We start from the raw sequence: 19,908 nt of genomic DNA on the forward strand, positions 1-19,908 counted from the left end.
TAAGATTATTCCGCTTTTTTAAACCCGCGCTAAAAGACTGCAGTGCTCTCCGCCGCCGCCCCTCCCCCCGGCGTCGGCGGGGGACAACGAGATAAAGTTGGGGGGAGGTGCAAGGAGATAAATAAAAGTGACTTCATATTTCTGCACTTTCCTCCGTCCTCACCACCCAGCTCATTTGAGCCGAGTGAAATATGCGCTCGCGGATGGCCGAGCCAGGAAAGATTCTTCTCGGGAATCTTTCGATATGTCGCAGGCAAATAGTGAAATCAGGCATTTTGTCAAATGCCTAGGCAGATAGTCAAATTTTGACGGTCTACAAAATTTTGTGTATTTATGGCGAAGAGCTCACGATTTTTCACTATTTTTGGAAAAATAACTCATCAAACCTACGAACTCTTATTGTCTTTTCCTCTTCAATTGCCTCTCTTATTTTTAAATGTTGAAATTCCGAAAATTCTGTATTTTACGACATGCTGAAAATTTCAAGATCAGTGACTCTTCAGGAGCTAAAAATTGTTTAAAATACTAGTGTGTGTGTGCAAATTTTTATTGAAAATTTTTTCTTGCAGGAGCAATGAATTATTTTGTCTGAAATTAGGAAAAGAATTAGAATTTCGCTCTAAGTTAGAATATTTGACTATTTGCCTAGGCATTTGACAAAATGCCTGATTTTACTATTTGCCTGCGACAGATAGATGGTTCGTAGCTCTACGCAGCTTCGAGATGTAAAACATCACAGTGCGAAAGTATGGAAGACCGAGGAACCATCAGGCATGTACAAAAAGAGGAGAGAGATGGAGAGAAAAAAATTCTCTGAGCGCACACATCTGCACATATTAAAATACGTGACTTCTCCCATTTTTAGACTTATTTTACGTAACCAAAGCTGCGGAACCCTTAATAGCGCAGAGAGCAGTAAGTTTAAAATTTCCAAAATCGAGTTTCCTTCAAAATTCGTCTAATCTCTTTTAGATAAGATCACACTGAAAAAAACACTCCGGCCGTGGAAGCCGTACTTACGGGCTATATAGAGATACTATCCGTGTTCCGGGCTCAGAGGCCGAAAGTTCCGGGCGTAACACCCGGAGCACCTCGACTGCTCCGGGTGCTACGCTCGGGACTTTCGGCCTCTGAGCCCGGAACACGGACGGTATCTCTATATAGCCCGTAAGTACGGCTTCCACGACCGGAGTGTTTTTTCAGTGCACTGAAATAGCAAAAACAGCAAAATTCATATTAATTGTATAAAAAGAGACACATGAGAAAGCCGTAAAATGACGTAGTCCCAGGCAAAACAGCAGTAAGTGACATTATTCCTCCAGAGAGCAATGAAAATAGTGCCTTCAAGTAAAGTGCCGCCTTCTTCTGCCAATTTCTAACCTAAAAATGTGTTGGTTCTGCGTCCCAAATGCAACCACGAAAGCATGCAGAGAATAGCACTTACGGCTGTCTTGTCTAACAATGACCCAGCATTGAAATCGGTCGATTTTTAATCATCCAACCGATTCATAAGAGTCTTTCGAATGTAGCAATTTGACAAGGAACGGAGGCTTCTTTCAATACAATTTTTCGGTCGGAAGCTTCTGAGCCCGTTTTCTCAAGACTTCATTTGAAGGGCTCGGAGGACAAGGCGCACAAGATCAGTTTTTCCTATTTCGAGAAATAAGTGTTTGTAGTTTCAAAATTACATTGATGCGTAGGAGAGCAAGAAAGTTCAAAGTGACTTTTTGATGCTTGAAAATTGAAATTTGAAAGCTAATTTTTCACAGAATATGCGTTAAGACTGTTGAAACCATTATTATCTCAATTTGTATAAAAGCTGCACTTATGCACCTTGTCCTCCAAGCTCCTTTATTTTTGCTCTTACTGCTCTCTTCGCTATCACGGCAGTATATGAGGCCGCCTAAAGAAAGATACTGCACTGGAAAAAAACACATTGGATCTAGAGTCCAGACACTTAAAGACATCGACAAGAAAAAATACCCTTGATTCAATCAGATTTAAGCTCAAATCAAGAACCCAGCCTCTTAATTTAAGCGGATTTTGTTTTGATTCAAGCAAAACTCCGATTGAATGGACCACTGGACAAGGTACGAATTTAAGCATTCTAAAACATGTTTTCGAAACAGAATTTCACGCGGAACACGATTTGCGCAACGAAAATTACTGAAATCAACTCCTAAGGAAGATATTAACGTTTTTATTTCACATTGGTTATGAGGAATTTGAAAGGCCCGCTCACAAGAAACTCAAAGCTCAACGTAAGTCAAATCGCGCACCACAACGGTTTCAGCGAGCATCTCAATCGAGCAAACGTTCATTTCCTACCATGTGTTGTTCATATGCAATTTGCTTTAACTGAGCCAAAGCGTCAAGATTGAGGTTGTCAGATTTTTATATCGCAGAGACTGTCATGATGACGTTTAGCGCGCGATGTGAATCACGTATAGCATTGAGTTTTCATGAGCGGGGGGTTTGAATTCACGCATCAAGAATCATTAAATATCTTCGTAAGGAGTTAATTGCGATAATTTTTGCTGTACGCATCGTGTTCTACGTGAAATTTCGGTTAAGAAACCTGTATCAGAATGCTGAAATTCGTACCTTGTCTAGTGGTCCATTAAGAATATTTTTTCTTGTCAATGTTTTCAAGAGTCTGGACTCTAGATCTAGATCCAATGTGTTTTTTTTCCCAGTGTGTTTAAAAAACGACTATGAATACGCACGCTCACCTGAGCATATCCTTGATGGGAATGTCGATGCGGTTCTTCTCACGGAGGAGGTTGGAGAAGAAGCCGCGCTTCATAGGGGTTGTTTCCTCGGGGGGTTGGAAGATGATACCGGGGTCGTCGATGACCTGACTCAGGGCCGAGAACGTGGGCTCCTCGTAGAGAGGGCGGCACACCAGCGCCTCCCCGTGGCCGCCCACCACCAAACTCACCAACACCAGCAACCACAGCGAGATCGAGAGGAACGTCATTATGAACACCGTCCTGGTCGGAGAAGAAACAAATAGAACAGCCGGCTCATTGTTGAAATCGATAGACAAAGCTATAGACAAAGGAGACAAAAGGGATGTGGAGGGATCCTATTGGTGGAAGCGGGTGGTTGCAGTGGACAAAGGAGGTAGGTGATAGACTAAGTAACGGCAACCCAAGAGGGGCCCGATAGTTAGTCCATCATTTTCTTCCCTATAGTCCATAGGAACCACCCATTTCAACCAACAGGTTAGCTCCATACTCCTTATGTCTTCTTTGTCTAATCAATGTCTATCAATTTCAATAATCGGCCCGCAGAGTATACGGCTTCAAAAACTGAACCATGCTGTTTTGGTGTGGGCGGGAGGGGGAGGAGACATTGGACACGCACAAAATAGAGATAGGCTTTAAAAATTCACTTTTCTAGGACTGAAGCGAACCAAATTTGATTTTTTTTTTTATTTTATCTTCAAATTTGTACGAAGAAAACTCATTTCACAACTGCGGGCTGATTGTTGAGATTGATAGACAACGCTATAGACAAAGGAGACAAAAGGGATGTGGAGGAATCCTATTGGTAGAAGCGGGTGGTTGCAATGAACATTGGAGGTAGGCAATAGAGTAACGAACTGCAACCCATGAGAGGCCCTATAGTTAGTCCATCATTTGGACTACATTTTGCAATTTGGAACTATAAATTCTAGCCCGGTTTAAAAACAACGTATGTGCCATTAGGTTCCCTGTGCACATACGTGTTTCCTGAGAAGAGTCAGAGCTTATAGTTGCAAATTGCAAAATGCAGTCCATTTACCTACTATTCATTTCAAACCTATTGGTTGGATCGCTCCATACCCCCATGCCCTCTTTGTCGATAGCTTTGTCTATCAATTTCACTACCAAGCTTACCAGCGCCAACAACCACAACGAGATCAAGAGGCACGTCATTATGAACACCGTCCTGCGAGCCGATTATTGAAATTGATAGACATGGCAATAGACAAAGAAGACATAGGGAGCATGGAGTTATCCTGTTGGTTGAAATGGGTGGTTCCTATAGACTAAGGGAGAAAATGATGGACTAACTATCGGGTCCCTCGTGGGTTTCGTCCTTAGTTAGTCTATTACCTACCTCATTTGTCCATTGCAACCACTCGCTTCCACCAATAGGATCCCTCCATATCTCTTTTGTCTTCTTTGTCTATAGCTTTGTCTGTTATTTTCAATTTTCGGTCCGCTGGTCAGAAAAGAAACAAATGGAACAGTGGGTTGATTGTTGAATTGATAGGCAAAGCTATAGATAAAGAGGACAAAATGGATGTAGGGGGGTCCTATCGGGAGAGGCGGGTGGTTGCAATGGATATAGGGGTAGAAAATGGATTATTCACCGTGACAGTCTCTGCGGTATGAAAAGATGGTAACTTCGATTATGGTGCTTCGGCTTAGCTGTTGAGTGTTGTTCTCACTATGAACAATACAAGGTGGGGAGGTACATTGGTCATTTAAGAAGCCTACCAAAAGTGTTGTAGTACGCGATTTGATTCAGATAGACAATTGAGCTCTCGCAAGTGTCAGGACTCAAAATTCCGCAATTTGAAATTTTCATAGTAAATAAAAGTTTTTTACTGATTTTGATCCGCTTTTTTATTTATGTGTCCATTGAATTGGTGTTGATCGGTTCATGTCTTTATTTTTCGTTCGATTCATGTCGATAGAACGCATACTCTTTCGTTATATGCAGACTTCCAATCATAGTCTTTTCTTTAACTGAGCAATTCGCCTTCTACTGCGTCTGCAGCAATTGTTGTTACGGATATGTCGTGCGTGCTGATTTCAGTTCATTACATACTCAACTCTTTGAAGGCGGATTATGTGCGCAAGTAGCGCAGTCTGTCGGAGAACGAACGAATCAGCGCACATAAAACGCCTTCAAAGAGTCAAGTATGTACTGAGCTGAAATCAGCACGCACAACATATTCGTAACAACAATTGCCGCGGACGCAGCTGAAGGCGGATTGAAAACAACCGTATAATACACGTTGAAAAATATTTTAGCTCTTTAATTAATATTGTTACCAGTAGAACACTTTCAACACTTACAAGACTTAAGACTTAAGACTTAAGACTAAGACCTAAGGCTTGGACTTAAGACTTCTCTCAATACTTACAAGAGGAAAATAGCTCGAGCCTTTTGATCAGCTCCGCAGCATCCACAAATGAGACCGAAAAGTAGAAGGAACCATACCATGCTCATCAACAGGAACGCCCCTAAAAAAACCAAACCGTTTAAAAGCAGATAGTTCTTTCGCTCGATTTAAGTGGAGATAAGTGTAAAGTCAGATCAAATCGTTAATTATGAACCTTATGGGAATGGCTGAATTTTGATAATAGGCAGTCCAATTGATTCAATCGTGCACGAAATGGACCTCGTTAAGCAGAGAGGAACTAAGCCACATCAGCTATTGCCAAATTTAATTGGGCTAATTTTTTCATAAAAACGGTTGTGCGGATTTTTGCGGATTTCATTAAATTCCTGCATATACATTTGGTACAAGGCAAATTCCTTAAAATTTTTAAAGGAGTCCGCGCAAAAATTCTTTCCTAAAAATGGAATTGCCTCATTTAATTTTGGTAATTGGTAAATTGGTAATTTGGTAATTTTCGGTAATTGCTCATTTTCGGTCCTAAATTAGATTGATTATGTATGAGCACAAGCGACAAACACGTTCTCCTTTAAATACTTTGTAATGGGTGTACTAAAGATTAGCATATTCGAATATGAAAGTGGTAGTCGTTTGCGCTCATACATAAACAAATCTAATTTAGGACCGAAAATGAGTAATTATTCGAGAAAACTGCAAAACTTCACTACTTTGCGCTGATAAATCAGGCAAAAACCTCTCAAAAACACCTCAAATAAGGACAAATTCACACAGCGTAGGTGGTTAAGAGTCGATTTGACCATACATGGCATTATTCTAAGCTGTTTCAATTTTCGACCAAAGTTAGGGCCAAACTACCCTCCTTAATGGGATGCATCCTTTCACTTCATTATTCAAGTGAATGAAGCTATCTGTGGTGCTGAAGATGGCTTCCAACGGTTTGGACAAATTTACGTATATTCAAATTTTGTACACATTTTCTTCGGTGCACTAGTCATTTTGAGCGCAATTAGTCTGGTGGTGTGGAATTTTAAAAAAAATATTGCTAGAGCTTTGTTGCAAATTTTACAACGACAAAACTCTTATTACACACACTTATTACTCTAGCTTTTCTGATTATTCCAACAATCTTTATTATTCTATGACCTCCTCATAATGTATCCTCCAACTCAAGAAAAACTTTTAACGAAATGGAAAGAATTATACCCAACGCCTACTTTTTAAGCGTATGTTGTTAAAACAAAATAATTTCAATCTTTAAAATCTTTTAGCGACTAACTTTTAAAAATTAATAATATTAAACGTATACAACTTGTGGCAGGGTATTTTTAAATTTTCACTAGTTGATCTTTAAATCCATTCCGTCATGAGGAAAGTTTCAAGATAGCGGGATAGCCCCACCAATAGAGAATTTGCAGGTGTCTGAAATTTGACGAATTTCGTGTTTAAGTCGAAACTACTGAGTAACCGAACACGTGGATACCCTTGGTTCATGAATTGAGCAATTAATGGAGAAGATATGAAAGAATGATCTAATTAGCAAAAATACGTGTCTTTAAATGGGAAATGCCGCTCGATTACGTCACTAGGCGGTGCATTTTCTTACTTTTAAATCTATTTCTATAATTCTATACCATTTCCCATATCAGAAAAAATTATAAAAAATACTGTGAAATCAGCTCTTCAAGCACTTTCAGATGAAGCAATAAAAAATTTGCATGCAAATTCTCCATTTAGTCAATGCGTTAAGTTTTGCTCCACTTTACCGATTGGGATCCATGAACAGTGTGTATTCAAAACCTGAAAAACACCAGGAGATGTTGCTGAGATTGTGCATGTTTTTTCTCATGAAGGAACCTAAAAATTTTCGCTCTGTGGACTTTTTATTGGGAATTTTCGTCTAAAATTTAGCCTTATTTTCAATATCTAATAATAATTATTCTTATTCCATTAGATTTAAATTAAATGAAGGAAACAGTTACACAATCCTAGCAGCACCAGGTTGCGCTTGAAATGTTTTGAATTTTTACTCCTCGGACGATGTCGTTAGTAACCTGAGAAGGACAAAAACAAACGTTCCTTACCTGACGCAATAATGTACCAAAGCAACTCATAATCGTTTGCTTCGCGTACGAATTCCACCGAAGTGACTGATAGTTGGTCGATTTTTGACGAAAGGTCCTCCGAAAAAGTATCAAAACTTTTTAACGAGTTCTCTATCCTTTTTTGACGTCGGATCAACTTGGTCCAGATTTCTATCACGAAAGACATAGAAAAAAAGATAGTCATCGCATCATTTGCAATCATTTTCTAAGGAACTTCGTGGATTTCAAACATGACCAAAAATTATAACTGGTCAAGTTTTGACTTCGTTTCCCCCACTTTATGATCACGAAAATTCAAATTATGGGACCAAATTCTTGTGATCAAAATGGAAAAATATTTCCTCAAGATAGAAAAAATACTTGCTGAGTTGCATGAACTGTGGAACACCTTTACCCCCCACCGTTGACGATGTACAATATATTATTACCATCTCGGCCTGGCCTCAGAGCTGATCATAGCAGAGTGACAAAACTGTTGATACTCCACATTTAAATCCATTAAACACATCGATTCTAGGTGAGATAGGCTGTCTCACTCAGAATCGATTATTGAACATGAACATAGATTTAAATGAAGAGTTCACTTCAGAGTTTATGTTCGTTTGTTACGGCACGTTTCTGCTATCGAGGTATTAAAACTATATCGAGATGTGGCGTCATGTGCCGTGCTAAGGAAGAACGTCGTATGAACCTTCGAGAGTTGCCAAAGTTCCTTTAATAAAGTGTTCATTTTTTAGAAAACATATTAATATTTTCTCTTGAAATTTTCAGAAATTTTCGACGGTATTGCAAGCAAAATTATCTGAAAAATCTGAAGAAAAATATTCATAAGCCTACCAGAAAATTCGTGTTTTATCCAAGGCATTTTGGCAACGCATGAAGGTTCATACGGCATGTTTCCTTAACATGGCAGCATTGTTTCATCGCAAACTGTGGAATTTCGAAAATCTGTTGTTTTGAGTCTCGCAAATATCAGAACACTTACCTGTGCGCAAGTCCTTGGTGTCTTGGCCAACTTTTTTAGGTATGTCATGAAATAGATCACTCAAGTTCTTGACCAGAGAGTTAAGCGTCTCATCTTCCAAGCGTCTTATGTACTGTAGTTTGCTATCACCGAGAGTCTGGAAAGATAACCAGAACATTTTAGTCAATCCTCATTTAAAATGTATGCTAAAGAAATTTTAAAATTCAGCTCTGGACATAATCTTTGAAAAAAACTTTTTCCGTCTCACTTTCACATCAGGCACTGAAGTGAGGACATTTACAGATTTTGACGTAACTTTGTATCTTTCAGATTTTTGAGGGTGATCAGACGATTCTGTTTCGATTAGGCCCACTTTTGGCGCGTATACGTAGTATACCGCCTTTTTTTATTTTGTCTCACCTTTTCAAATTATAATTGCTGAAAATTTGGTTTTATTTCAATCCCTAAAATTTTCGATATAAAATAAACTAGGGGCTTATGGGGCTGCTTCGCAGCCCCTTATTTTTCCTGTACACTTTTCACTTTCACATTTTTTTTTTTTTTTTTATTTATTTTCATTTAATTTTCTGTTTTGTCTTTGAATCGGGTCTAATTATTTCTTTGAGAGAATAAATATAACAAATGTTTTCAAAAATTGTAATTTTATTTAGTAAACTTTAAACTAAAATTTTGTTTTAATCTTCATACAAAATTATTTTTTAGGTTTTACATTTGTTTTCAAACTAATTTTAAAGAAGATCTTTTTTTATTTTTTAAATGCATCCGGAATGCAGCTGCATTCCGGATGCGTTAAGGGGTGGGAAGGAGGGAGGGACGGACTGAGAAACTGAAAAAAGTACGTTACGTAACGGTAAATATTAAATAAACTTACATATATATGGATCCTTGAAATTTAAAGCAATAAGGTCCATCACCCGGAATATCAATTCGATTTACAGAGAAAGAGGCAAAAGCAACAGCACTATTATAATTTCTGATATGCTTTATGAAATTTGGAGAATATAAAAATAATGATTTCAAATCGGTATTTGTCCGAATACTCGTTAAAGAAATTAAGCCATTTTGGCAGCAGTTATTAAAATGACCATTGGACATGTCACCCTGAAAATGGCGAGCATCACAATGATGACAAATTATATTCATTGAACCGACTGAAAATTTGGTAACAAAATTTTCATCAAAGTTCTGATCATCAATTTTATACTTCCGAAATGAAGAAATGAAACTTTGATTTTCTATACTAATAACAGAGTTAAGTTCTTGCTTCACTAAACGAACATGCGAAGAATTCTGGAAAACGCGACCACGTTTTGGAGGACGACCGCCTCGGTCATTGAAAATTTCACTCATAACAACTGTTAAATTTAAAATTAAAATTAGTAAAAATTATTATTATTTTAACAAAATCATAACTGAAAAGTTCAATTTTTAAATTAAAAAAAATAAATCAGAAGAAAAAGGATGAAATGAAAATGGAAATTAATAATAAACATATTTATACACATTGAAAAGAAACAGCGTGAAAAGTTCTGATCGGAAATGAGAAAAAAAACTTGGAGGTTATTGCCTTAATGAGGAAAAATTGGCAATAGGAAAAATATGGAACCAATCATGAAAAACCGTAAAAAAAAAAAAAAAAAAAAAAAAAAAAAAAAAAAAAAACGCGGGAAAAGAAAAATGTAAGTTGATGGCAGTTGAGTGTTGGAAGTAACCTCACTTAATGATGATTGTTGAATGAAAACAGCTGATAAAAAGACAGCAAACAGTAAAGTAAGATGCGTAGCAACAAAACTTTTCCGAAAAACAAAAAACCCCACTTCCCCTCATCCAATTTATGAGTTTTTAGGGATTTAAAAATCGGGGACGAACCCCAGAAAATAATTTATAGTTTTCCCGAAGCATTGAGAACAACACCTTTCAAATGAACCAACGCCCCTCGCAATTAGTACAGTAATTGATTCACAATTTCATTCTATTTTTCAAATTAAATATTAAGATACTTTTTATACGTATCTATAAAAACATGAAAATATTCCTTTACTTTAAAAAGATTTACTTATTTAAAACTTGGCAATTAATTGTAAAACACTTTTTAAGCGATGGCATCGATATTAATCCCAATGTGCCGTAGTTTTGTTGAAAAGAACTATTGAAAAATGAATAGAAGAAGGAGAAAAACCTCGAAACACGAAATGTTTTAGTTTTAACCTATTTGTACATTGATCTTTAGGAGTCAAATACGTCAAATTTTAAGCGCTCGGTTGAGCGTATATCACGCTGCAGCACAGTAAAAGTACAAAGTATCAGAGAGAAAATTAGAGTGCTTTGGGAATCATTAAATTTGACCTATAACCACCTTAATATATACAAAACAAACATTATATTTATCTTCAATACATATTTTTCCATCAATTTAATTGAGAATAGTTCATTCACAGTGTGCAAACATTTCAAAATCATGAGTTGGAAAACGCTGACTTCGCGAGTTTCAATATTAGAGCCTAACAAAGCAGAGCAGCGTGCTGACAGCGCAGAACGCGCAATGACACTTACAAACCTAAGGGGATACCTCACGCATTGCGTAACGCTTGAAGTATCCACTTAGGTTTGTAGGCGTCAATGCGCTGGCCGGTCGCTCGCTGCGCCGCAGCGTGCCACGGCACCTCAAGCAACTATTTCAGCACAGAGGTGTTGCACAGTATCATACGAAATTGAAGGCACTCCAACATATTAAGTGTGACAGGCATCCTTTAAGGGCATGGATCTTTCCTCGCAAAGTAAATCAAGGTACTACGGCACGAAAAGAGAGCGGTAGTCCAAAAAGTCACTGAGTTCTAGCATCCGTATTTAATAATGTTTATCTCGATTTTTGAATTTTATTGGTGAAAAAAGTGACTCGATTTAGGCAGAAAGATAATAACGTGCAACATCACTGTCACGAGATAGTAGCTTGAAACGCCGCGTCACGCCGCACAGTGCGGCACTCCGTGGACAAAAATCGAAAAAGTCGTCAAAATTTTTTTTTTGAAAATGCACAATTTTTCTTGATATTCATGGTGAGGAACGTTTTTCTGACAAGGAATGATAGTTTATTTGCGATTTTCATTCGTAGATCACCATGGATAAGCCGGTAAAGTTGAAGGAAAAATCTCGGGAATGAATTTCCCCATTGAAAACATATGGGAAAAGACTAAAAACTTAAAAAGACTTTTCTCGAGAAATACTCAAAATACTCCTGGACGTTAACATTTTCTTATTCCTTATGTATCCTACTTTGATCGTGCCAAAGGGTTTTCCTATGTTGCTGCTTATAATTTTTTTATAAGAAGTTAAAGTTTGGGTATTTGACGGTGTTTTTACATTGCTAACATATAGGGCTGATTCGAGGTTGCCAACTTTAGATGGACTTTTCTCGAGAAATACTCAAAATACTCCTGGACGTTAACATTTTCTTATTCCTTAGGTATCATACTTTGATTGTGCCGAAGGATTTTCCTATGTTGCTGCTTATAATTTTTTTATAAGAACTTTAAATTTGAGTAATTAGTGCATACGGGGATTTTACATGGGTAGCATAGGGCTTGTTCGAGGTTGCCAACTTCAAATGGACTTTTCTCGAGAAATACTCAAAATACTCCTGGACGTTAACATTTTCTTATTCCTTAGGTATCATACTTTGATCGTGCCAAAGGATTTTCCTATGTTGCTGCTAATAATTTTTTTATAAGAACTTTAAATTTGAGTAATAAGTGCATACGTGGATTTTACATGGGTAGCATAGGGCTTATTCGAGGTTGCCAACTTCAAATGGACTTTTCTCGAGAAATACGCAAAATATCCTGAGATATTAGCATTTTCTTATTCCTTATATGTCCTAGAATGACTGTGCCAAAGGATTTTCCTATGTTGCTGCTACTTTCTTTGTTATTTGAAGTTAAGTGTTATGTTTTCAACCTAAAATGCATCAATTTTTGAAGGCGGCAACATAGTATGGGTTTTCCCATGCGGGAATTCCCAAATCCCGCTGAACAGCGTTCATGGTAAACAAAACAAAACAAATCTTGTGTCTTGTGTCTCGCTTATCACTAGATACAATCGTATTTAGCTCAAATCATGTGCATGTGCCGAAGTAAATTCTCTCAGATTTAGCGAGAAAATTGTGATCTATTTCGTTCAGTTAACCGGAGGTGAAACATAGAATAGCTATCACTAGAAATGTGAGTCTTCGGTGCTAATAAGTACTTGGAGATTTGTGGATTTCGTTGTCCATTCTTAACCATGGTAACAAATATTTACACCTTCTTATTTCAAATGTATTAAGCTTTCAGCCGAAGTGCGGATTTCTACCTTTACCCGGCAGAATGTATGATTTTCAATGTTCTCACTCTCAGTGAATTGAATGACCTGATATCTCAGGCCCCAAACGTTTTCTTCCCATAATTGAATGAAGTAAGGTTTCTCTATTGTTCAGGTAAAGTCTGCCTTTACAATTTACCTCCCTTCAGCAAGTGAAATTTCTTGATTAGTGAGTATTGACTGTTACGCTGAGTTCAGATAGTGCGGTACGTCAACAGCATAACCTCTAATTCTCATGAAAGCAAGATCCATTGCTCAATTCAATAGTAGCTGTATAATTATTTAAACAAATGGCATGATCACATATTGTGCTTCAGCTTTGTTTAAAAATTTAGCAGTGATAATTCATCTATACCTACTTATCGTCACATTGAATACTGTGCGCGTTAATCAAGTCATGTTCGGTGCTTACCATCCTATACAGTTCTTAATCGTTCCTTAGTTTTTGAAGCTCATAAAAGGCTGTGCTCTTTGAATGGGAGAATCAGTGGTGTTTTCAATCATTATGAGAATGAGTGAAATACTCCTGAATGTGGTGTGTGACTAAATACTTACTCTTGAGTATTTTTCCTTCTGGTTTGTCCTTAGGACACTTGCGTGGTGAGTTTCATTTTCTTTCTACTCAATAGAAAATTTATTTCCTCCTTTATATTTGAGCAAATCAGGGCCTGCATTTCGTTTCATTCAGGACCCTTAATTAGGAAGTTAGGTGTTAAAATGCTTAGCTCCCAATTTCTGCATTCTTAAAATTACCATTATTTCCTGCATTTTCATAACATGATGCCAACCATTATCAGTCTAGTCATGGATATATTCTCCTTGATGATTTGAGAAGGATTCTGTTTTAATATGTCATGCCAAGATTTGACCTGTATCATGTTAAAAGTCATTTGCGCTGCAGCACAAATCCTATGATGTCATAATTTCTCATGTAGAATCAGCATTGCCCAAAGCGCAGAATGCTTAAGCGCATGCGCAGAGGTTCAGAAAGTGCCTCCCTGATGCTACATCACTAATTAATGGATTTAATTACCTACTCCTGCCACTGACTATACTTTGGCGTCAAATTAAGGGAAATATATTTCAGGCTGTTATTATAGGCTGCATTCATTTGGCCAAAAACAACTGTTTTGGGAGACGGCATGTGTGCTCGTCACTTGGTTTGTAGTGTTCTTCATACAAGTCAGTGATAATTAGTGTGCTTTTGATTCATTTTAATGAATCATGCAGATATGTGTATTTAGAAATCTGTAGAGGAACCAACTGTGCATTTGCTCATTCTATTGTAAAGATCAAGAAGGTATCTTTGGTGCATGGAATTATCATCCCTACAAAAATAAAAAAGAAATATTTAGTTATTTCTCACCCAACTTCAGGTTTCTTCATGAAGAATGGACAAACTGAAATCTTGTGGCTCATAATACTTACCTCATCCGTATTATTCAAATTTTCCGTTAATGAGGAGTTTTTTTTTTTTTTTTTTTTCATTTTTTTTTTTCATACTGCTTTTAAAGCCATAACTTAATTCCTAGAGAATTTTAGGTTCTACCTAGAATTGGATTCTACGGAAGAAATTACATAAGAATGGATACTTCAAGGACCTGCATCCATACAAATCAAATTTTGTATTTTTGAGAGGATCATTTTGAGGTTTTTTGGCATCCATCTTGTATTTGAAGCCAAAATTTCAGTCCTAGAGAATTTTAAGTTGCAAAATTGGATTCTATGTGAGAAATTACATAAGAATTGATACCTCAAAGACCTGCATCCATACAAATCAAATTTTGCATTATTAAGAGGATCACTTTTAGCTTATTTGGCAGCCATCTTGCTTTGGAGCCAAAATTTCAGTCTTAGAGAATTTTTGGCTTCAGAATCGGATTTTACGGGAGAATTTACATAAGAATTAATACCTAAAAGACCTACATCCGAGCAATTCAAATTTTGTATTATTGAGAGGATTATTTTGAGGTTTTTTGGCAGCCATCTTGTTTTTGAAGCCAAAATTTCAGTTCTAGGGAATTTTAGGTTGTAGAATTGGATTCTACGGGAAAAATTACATATGGATTGACACCTCAAAGACCTGCATCCGTACAATTCAAATGTTGCATTATTGAGAGGATCATTTTGAGGTTTTTTTTTCGGCAGCCATCTTGTTTTTGAGGCCAAAATTCCAATCATAGAGAATTTTTGGCTTCAGAATCGGATTCTACGGCAAAAATTACTTCTGAATCAACATCTTCTTGGGCCAATAATCCTTTTTTCATCGTTGTAACGATTTTTGTCCACATCGTCCATAAGCATGCCGCACTGTGCGCCGGCGCCGTCGCGAAGTTATTGTACACGAGAAAAATATAAGAGCCTTTAGCTGATACAAATCAAAAGGTTTATCCGGATCAGGTATGACATGATGGGATTTTCTTGAAAGATAATTAAGTTCTGTTGCACCAAAGAGGTGTAGAGTGTTTTAGTGTATTTTTATTCATAATTGACGCTTCCCCATTCTTATCGCGCTTTGAAAAATTCGTCCCATAACGTCATCCACCGCGGTAGTGACACCCTTGGTTTCTACCGCCTTGCTTTTATCCGAGTTCCAAGTTGAACTACTACTGCAAATGTTAGTCCCACCGATTGATGAAAGCAAGGTGGAAGAAACCAAGGGTTTCATTACCGCGGTGGATGACGTCATAACGAATTTCTCAAAGCGCAATATCTCTGTTCATTTTGAACGTAGAAAGTTGCTTTTTGGACAGATGTTATTATTTTAAGCTAATCTACACGAATAAAGCTTTGCAACACGATTCTGTGACCACCCAAGTAGCAAAATGAAGATATTTTATGAAAAAAAATAATGAAAAAAATTTAGAAAATAAAGAAAAAGTAGCTAGCATTATGGAAAGTAGACAGATAATTTAAAGTGAGTGTCACTATTTACCAAAGAAAATAGGTCTATTTCCTGTCTACAAAATGGGTCTACTTTCCGTCTAGAAAATTGATAGGGCTATTTCCTTAAGATAGAGTATTCAAAAACCTGATGGAAAATAGAGAAAAATTGGATATTTTCTTTATCTATTTCTTAGAAATTTAAAGTTCCGAAAACAGATAGAAAAAACACAGAGTGTAGACAGCAAAAATCTGTTTCTCTTGTATTTAGCGTCCGGAATATAGACAGAAAATATAAGTTTTTTTAATAATTTTCTTACTTCTATTTGATACATCTATTTTCTTTCCATTTTCTCTCTACTTTATTTTTTCTGTCTAGAAAATAGACAATTTTTAAATTAGTGCTAGACAGAAAATAGGTCCTTATGCAACTTGGGTAGCTCAATTGACCCATTTTGCGAATATTGTACCTTGTCAACACGAAGGACAACTTCAAGGTCGAAAGTTTCGATGGTATCGCAGAGGGGTTTCTCGGCCGAAGAGCACTGCTGTCGAAACCTCTCAATCTGCCGCTGGAGCTCCTCTAGCTTTTCCTGGGTCGTCGTTATCAGCGACTTGGTCGTTTTGCAGTTAGACAGCAGTACGTCCACTTTCCGGGCTACATTCCTGGTTTCTGAGACCAACAAATTTAAATTTGTCGAAGTTACAATATTTTGAATAGAAATAACTCATTCAAATTAAAGTAGAGGGATAAGAAGCATTAACTCAAAAATATATGCAGTAATACTGCCGTGCTAAGGAAAAACGCCGTATGAACCTTCAGGCGTTGCCAAAGTTCCATGTATAAAACACGAATTTCCTGGTAAACTTATGAATATTTTCCTTCCAATTTTTCAGACAATTTCGTTCGCAATTTAATCTATCTACGATATCTGAAAATTTCAAGGAAAAATACGAACAACTTCCTTCAAAAATACACGTTAAATTCGGGGAGATTTGGCAACTCTCGAATGTTAATACGGCGTTCTTCCTTAGCACGATGATTAATGTATGATTGATGATTAATTGTATGATAAAGATGATATTACATAGTTAGAGGATGCCCGATACACGGGTTACTGTGATGGAGCAATTAGTGATATATTGGTGTTATTCCTGGAATACATAAGCTAAGTTTAAGCTATTATACTCATATTTGGACCGCGTTTAACGGAAAGGAACTAAGCCACATCAGCTACTGGAAAATTTAACTTGGCTATTTAATTTTTAATAGGAGAGCTTTTGAGCGGATGCCTTTGAAAACGTTGAGGAATTTGCTTCGCACTATGCAGAAAATTCACTGAAATGTTCCCAAAAACCCGCACAACCATTATCATGTAAAAGCTTAAATACCCAGTTGAATATGTGCTGATGTGCCTTGGTTCCTTTTTGCGTAACGCAGCTTGCTGACAGCGCGGAACGCGCAGTGGCGCCTACAAACCTAAGGGGATACTTCACGCATCACGCAGTGCTTGAAGTATCGCCTTATGTTTGTAGGCGCCGTGCCGCCGCCACGTGCAGCGGCGCCTCAAGCAACTAATTCACCACAGAGGTGTTGCACAGTATCATACGAAATTGAAGGCGCTCCAACATATTAAGTGTGACAGGCATCCTTTAAAGGTACGGATCTTTCCTCGCAAAGTAAATCGAGGTCCTACGGCACAAAAAGAGCTATTTAATTTTTAATAGGAGAGCGTTTGAGCGGATGCCTTTGAAAACGTTGAGGAATTTGCTTCGTACTACGCAGAAAATTCACCGAAATTTTCCCCAAAACCCGCACAACCATTATCATGTAAAAACTTAAATTGCCCAGTTGAATATGTGCTGATGTGGCTTGGTTCCTTTTTACGTAATGCGGTCCATTTCAATAACAAATTGTTTAGTTTTTTATTTAATTGATTATTTGAAATGATTTTTAAATTATATGATTTCTGGTTTAAGGATTATGAGAGGGACTATAAATAATTTTTCTTTTAATACAAATAAATGTATGAATAAAAATATGTCTTTACCTACAAAAGCTACTTTACATCAAAGAGAATTTCGTTTTAATCTTTGAAAATATTTTTTTCACAATTTTTTCAGTGACAGCTCAATTTAATCTCAGTCATATCTCGCACAGTACACCAAAACATAATGTCGAAAATCAGCTTGCTGGAGGTAGAGTCCCTTTATACTGAGAGTTGAGACAATGTGAATCCATTTCTGATTGGTTACCGTATTTTAGGTCTCCACGGTGTCACAAACGGGAATAAAGATTACATGTTCACCAATTACAAAGATCATAAACTGGAATGGACCAGAGAATTACGGGTTCGGCAAGGAACAAACGAAATGAGAGAAGGAACGGAGGAAGGAATTTGAGAATGGGCCGATCAAAGATTACGAAAAACTTAAAATTTGTGTAATCTTTATTCCCGTTTGTGACTCCATGAAGGGAGGGGGGGGGGGGGTTGTCTTACCTCTCAGTATAAAGGGGCTCTAGCTGGAGGGCGAATACTTCTGCTATTTTGCTTCTAGAAAATTCGCAAAATTCCCCTTGCGTCGGCAACCTCACGGAAGATGACTCCTCATTGAAAGTGCAGACTGCAGCCAAATGGACTCGCCACAACACACGCTTGCAGCGCTGAGCGGATCTTTCAAAATGTATATTTTTAACGACGCACAGTGGATCAAGCCCGTAGGAGAGGTTGAACAAAATTTGGAAACTTCAAACGCTTATAACTCCGTTTTTACACATTTTTGGGGGTCTAAACATGGTTCCATTGGTTTCCTCGTAAATTTTTTTTTTCATGAGCACCGCTTGAAACTTAAAATGTGACGAAACAAACATGAAAATTTGCAGTTTTAGTCAAACATTTCATCACCGACCTTAGTAATGGACTCAATCCACTGTGCGGCGCAAGGGTTGGAAGACCGGATGGCTCCTTCCCGCAATTATCGCAGCCCATTTAAAAGTGAAATTCTAACTTTCTACCCTGGATAATATCCCGAGGTCGGACGGGTTCCTGGCGCTCAGTGGAACGAGTCTTTCGAAGAAATCGGACATGAAAATTTTGACCAAAATTGTAAAATTTGTCACTCGTCACAATATTAATTTTTAGGGATACTCCTCATGAAAAAGTACCCGAGGAATTCAATGAAATTACCTTTAAATTTTATCTTTAAGTTCAATCGCTGCACTGAAATGGCTCTGCTTTTTGTTCTGAGATTTGCACTTACACTGGAAAAAAAACACATTGGATCTAGAGTCCAGACTCTTAAAAACATCGACAAGAAAAAATACTCTTGATTCAATCAGATTTAAGCTTAAATAAAAAATCAAGCCTCTTAATTTGAGCGGATTTCCTTTTGATTTAAGCTTAAATCTGATTGAATCAAGAGTCCTTTTTCTTGTCAATGTTTTCAAGAGTCTGGACTCTAGATCCAATGTTTTTTTTCCAGTGTATTATTGCTTGATATTAACAAACATTATTCTGCTAATGAGGAAGAAAATGAAGTAAATTATCAAGAAATTTCGTTGACTAATATAAAGAAAAATTAAAGTATGACAGGAAGTGTGCGATGTCTCTGACGGATATACAGGGTTTCGCACTGCGGCCATCGATATAGTTCACAGGGGTTTTTCCGGGTTTTTTTGAACTGTATTAACCCACAAAAAAAAAGTTCGAAGTTCTCCTACCTTTGGCAGCGTCAATTAGTGTGATCAGAGCCACATCCACGCCAGTCTCTTGAGCAAGCTCCATTTGAACCGGTTTTCCGAGTAGTGGCTCAATGTCTGCGAACAAAAATATGAAGACCAGCTCTTAAGAACAGTTTCTGACACAGTTTAGGAACAAACTATTTAGCATCATTTGATCTTTGCACATAGGTGTTTCTAAAGATGAACCAGAGATTTTGTTAAGTTTTGAACGAGCGCATATTGCATCTATTAAACTTGATAAGGGAGAGATTAAGTTACGCCAAGTAGATGCATAAATTACAGTTTTATTTACCCAGATGCATTTCGGCCCATAAGGCCATTTTCATGCATCTGGGTAAATAAAACAGTGATTTATGCATCTACTTGGCGTAACTTATCCCTCCATTATCAAGAAATTTTGATCGTGAAACGTAATATCTACCCATCGGTAATCATTTTCTACCTATGGGTAGAAGCTTTCTACCTATCGGGAGGAAATCTCTACTCATGAGTAGAAACTTTCTACCACTGGTCAGACATTATTTTCGAGAAACGGTTTTGATCTTTTGTCATGGCGCCTGATGGATTCTGGCAAGAAGTTGGACGTGTTCCATCGCTAATACAGGACATCGGAACATATGGGTGCCTTGCATCCGGCAAAAGAGCCATTAGGGGTTATTAAATTTGTTTGCCGCGAGCAGATTTCGTTTGGAACTGCCTA

The 19,908-nt window shown here is 37.4% G+C and overlaps 1 protein-coding gene across 1 annotated transcript in view; it reads right to left on the reverse strand.

Moving 5' to 3' along the window:
- prom (prominin) overlaps window positions 1–19,908 on the reverse strand; it is a 123,734-nt gene that overhangs the window by 24,257 nt on the left and 79,569 nt on the right. The window contains exons 5-10 of the mRNA XM_019050037.2: window positions 19,188–19,283; window positions 15,937–16,139; window positions 8,228–8,363; window positions 7,222–7,392; window positions 5,144–5,243; window positions 2,733–2,993 (exon numbers count right to left, since the gene is read on the reverse strand). Coding sequence (XP_018905582.2) covers window positions 2,733–2,993; window positions 5,144–5,243; window positions 7,222–7,392; window positions 8,228–8,363; window positions 15,937–16,139; window positions 19,188–19,283 — 967 coding nt within the window. The remainder of the gene's footprint in view (window positions 1–2,732; window positions 2,994–5,143; window positions 5,244–7,221; window positions 7,393–8,227; window positions 8,364–15,936; window positions 16,140–19,187; window positions 19,284–19,908) is intronic.

This window comes from Bemisia tabaci, chromosome 9, assembly GCF_918797505.1.
Source record: "Bemisia tabaci chromosome 9, PGI_BMITA_v3".
NCBI lineage: Eukaryota > Metazoa > Arthropoda > Insecta > Hemiptera > Aleyrodidae > Bemisia > Bemisia tabaci.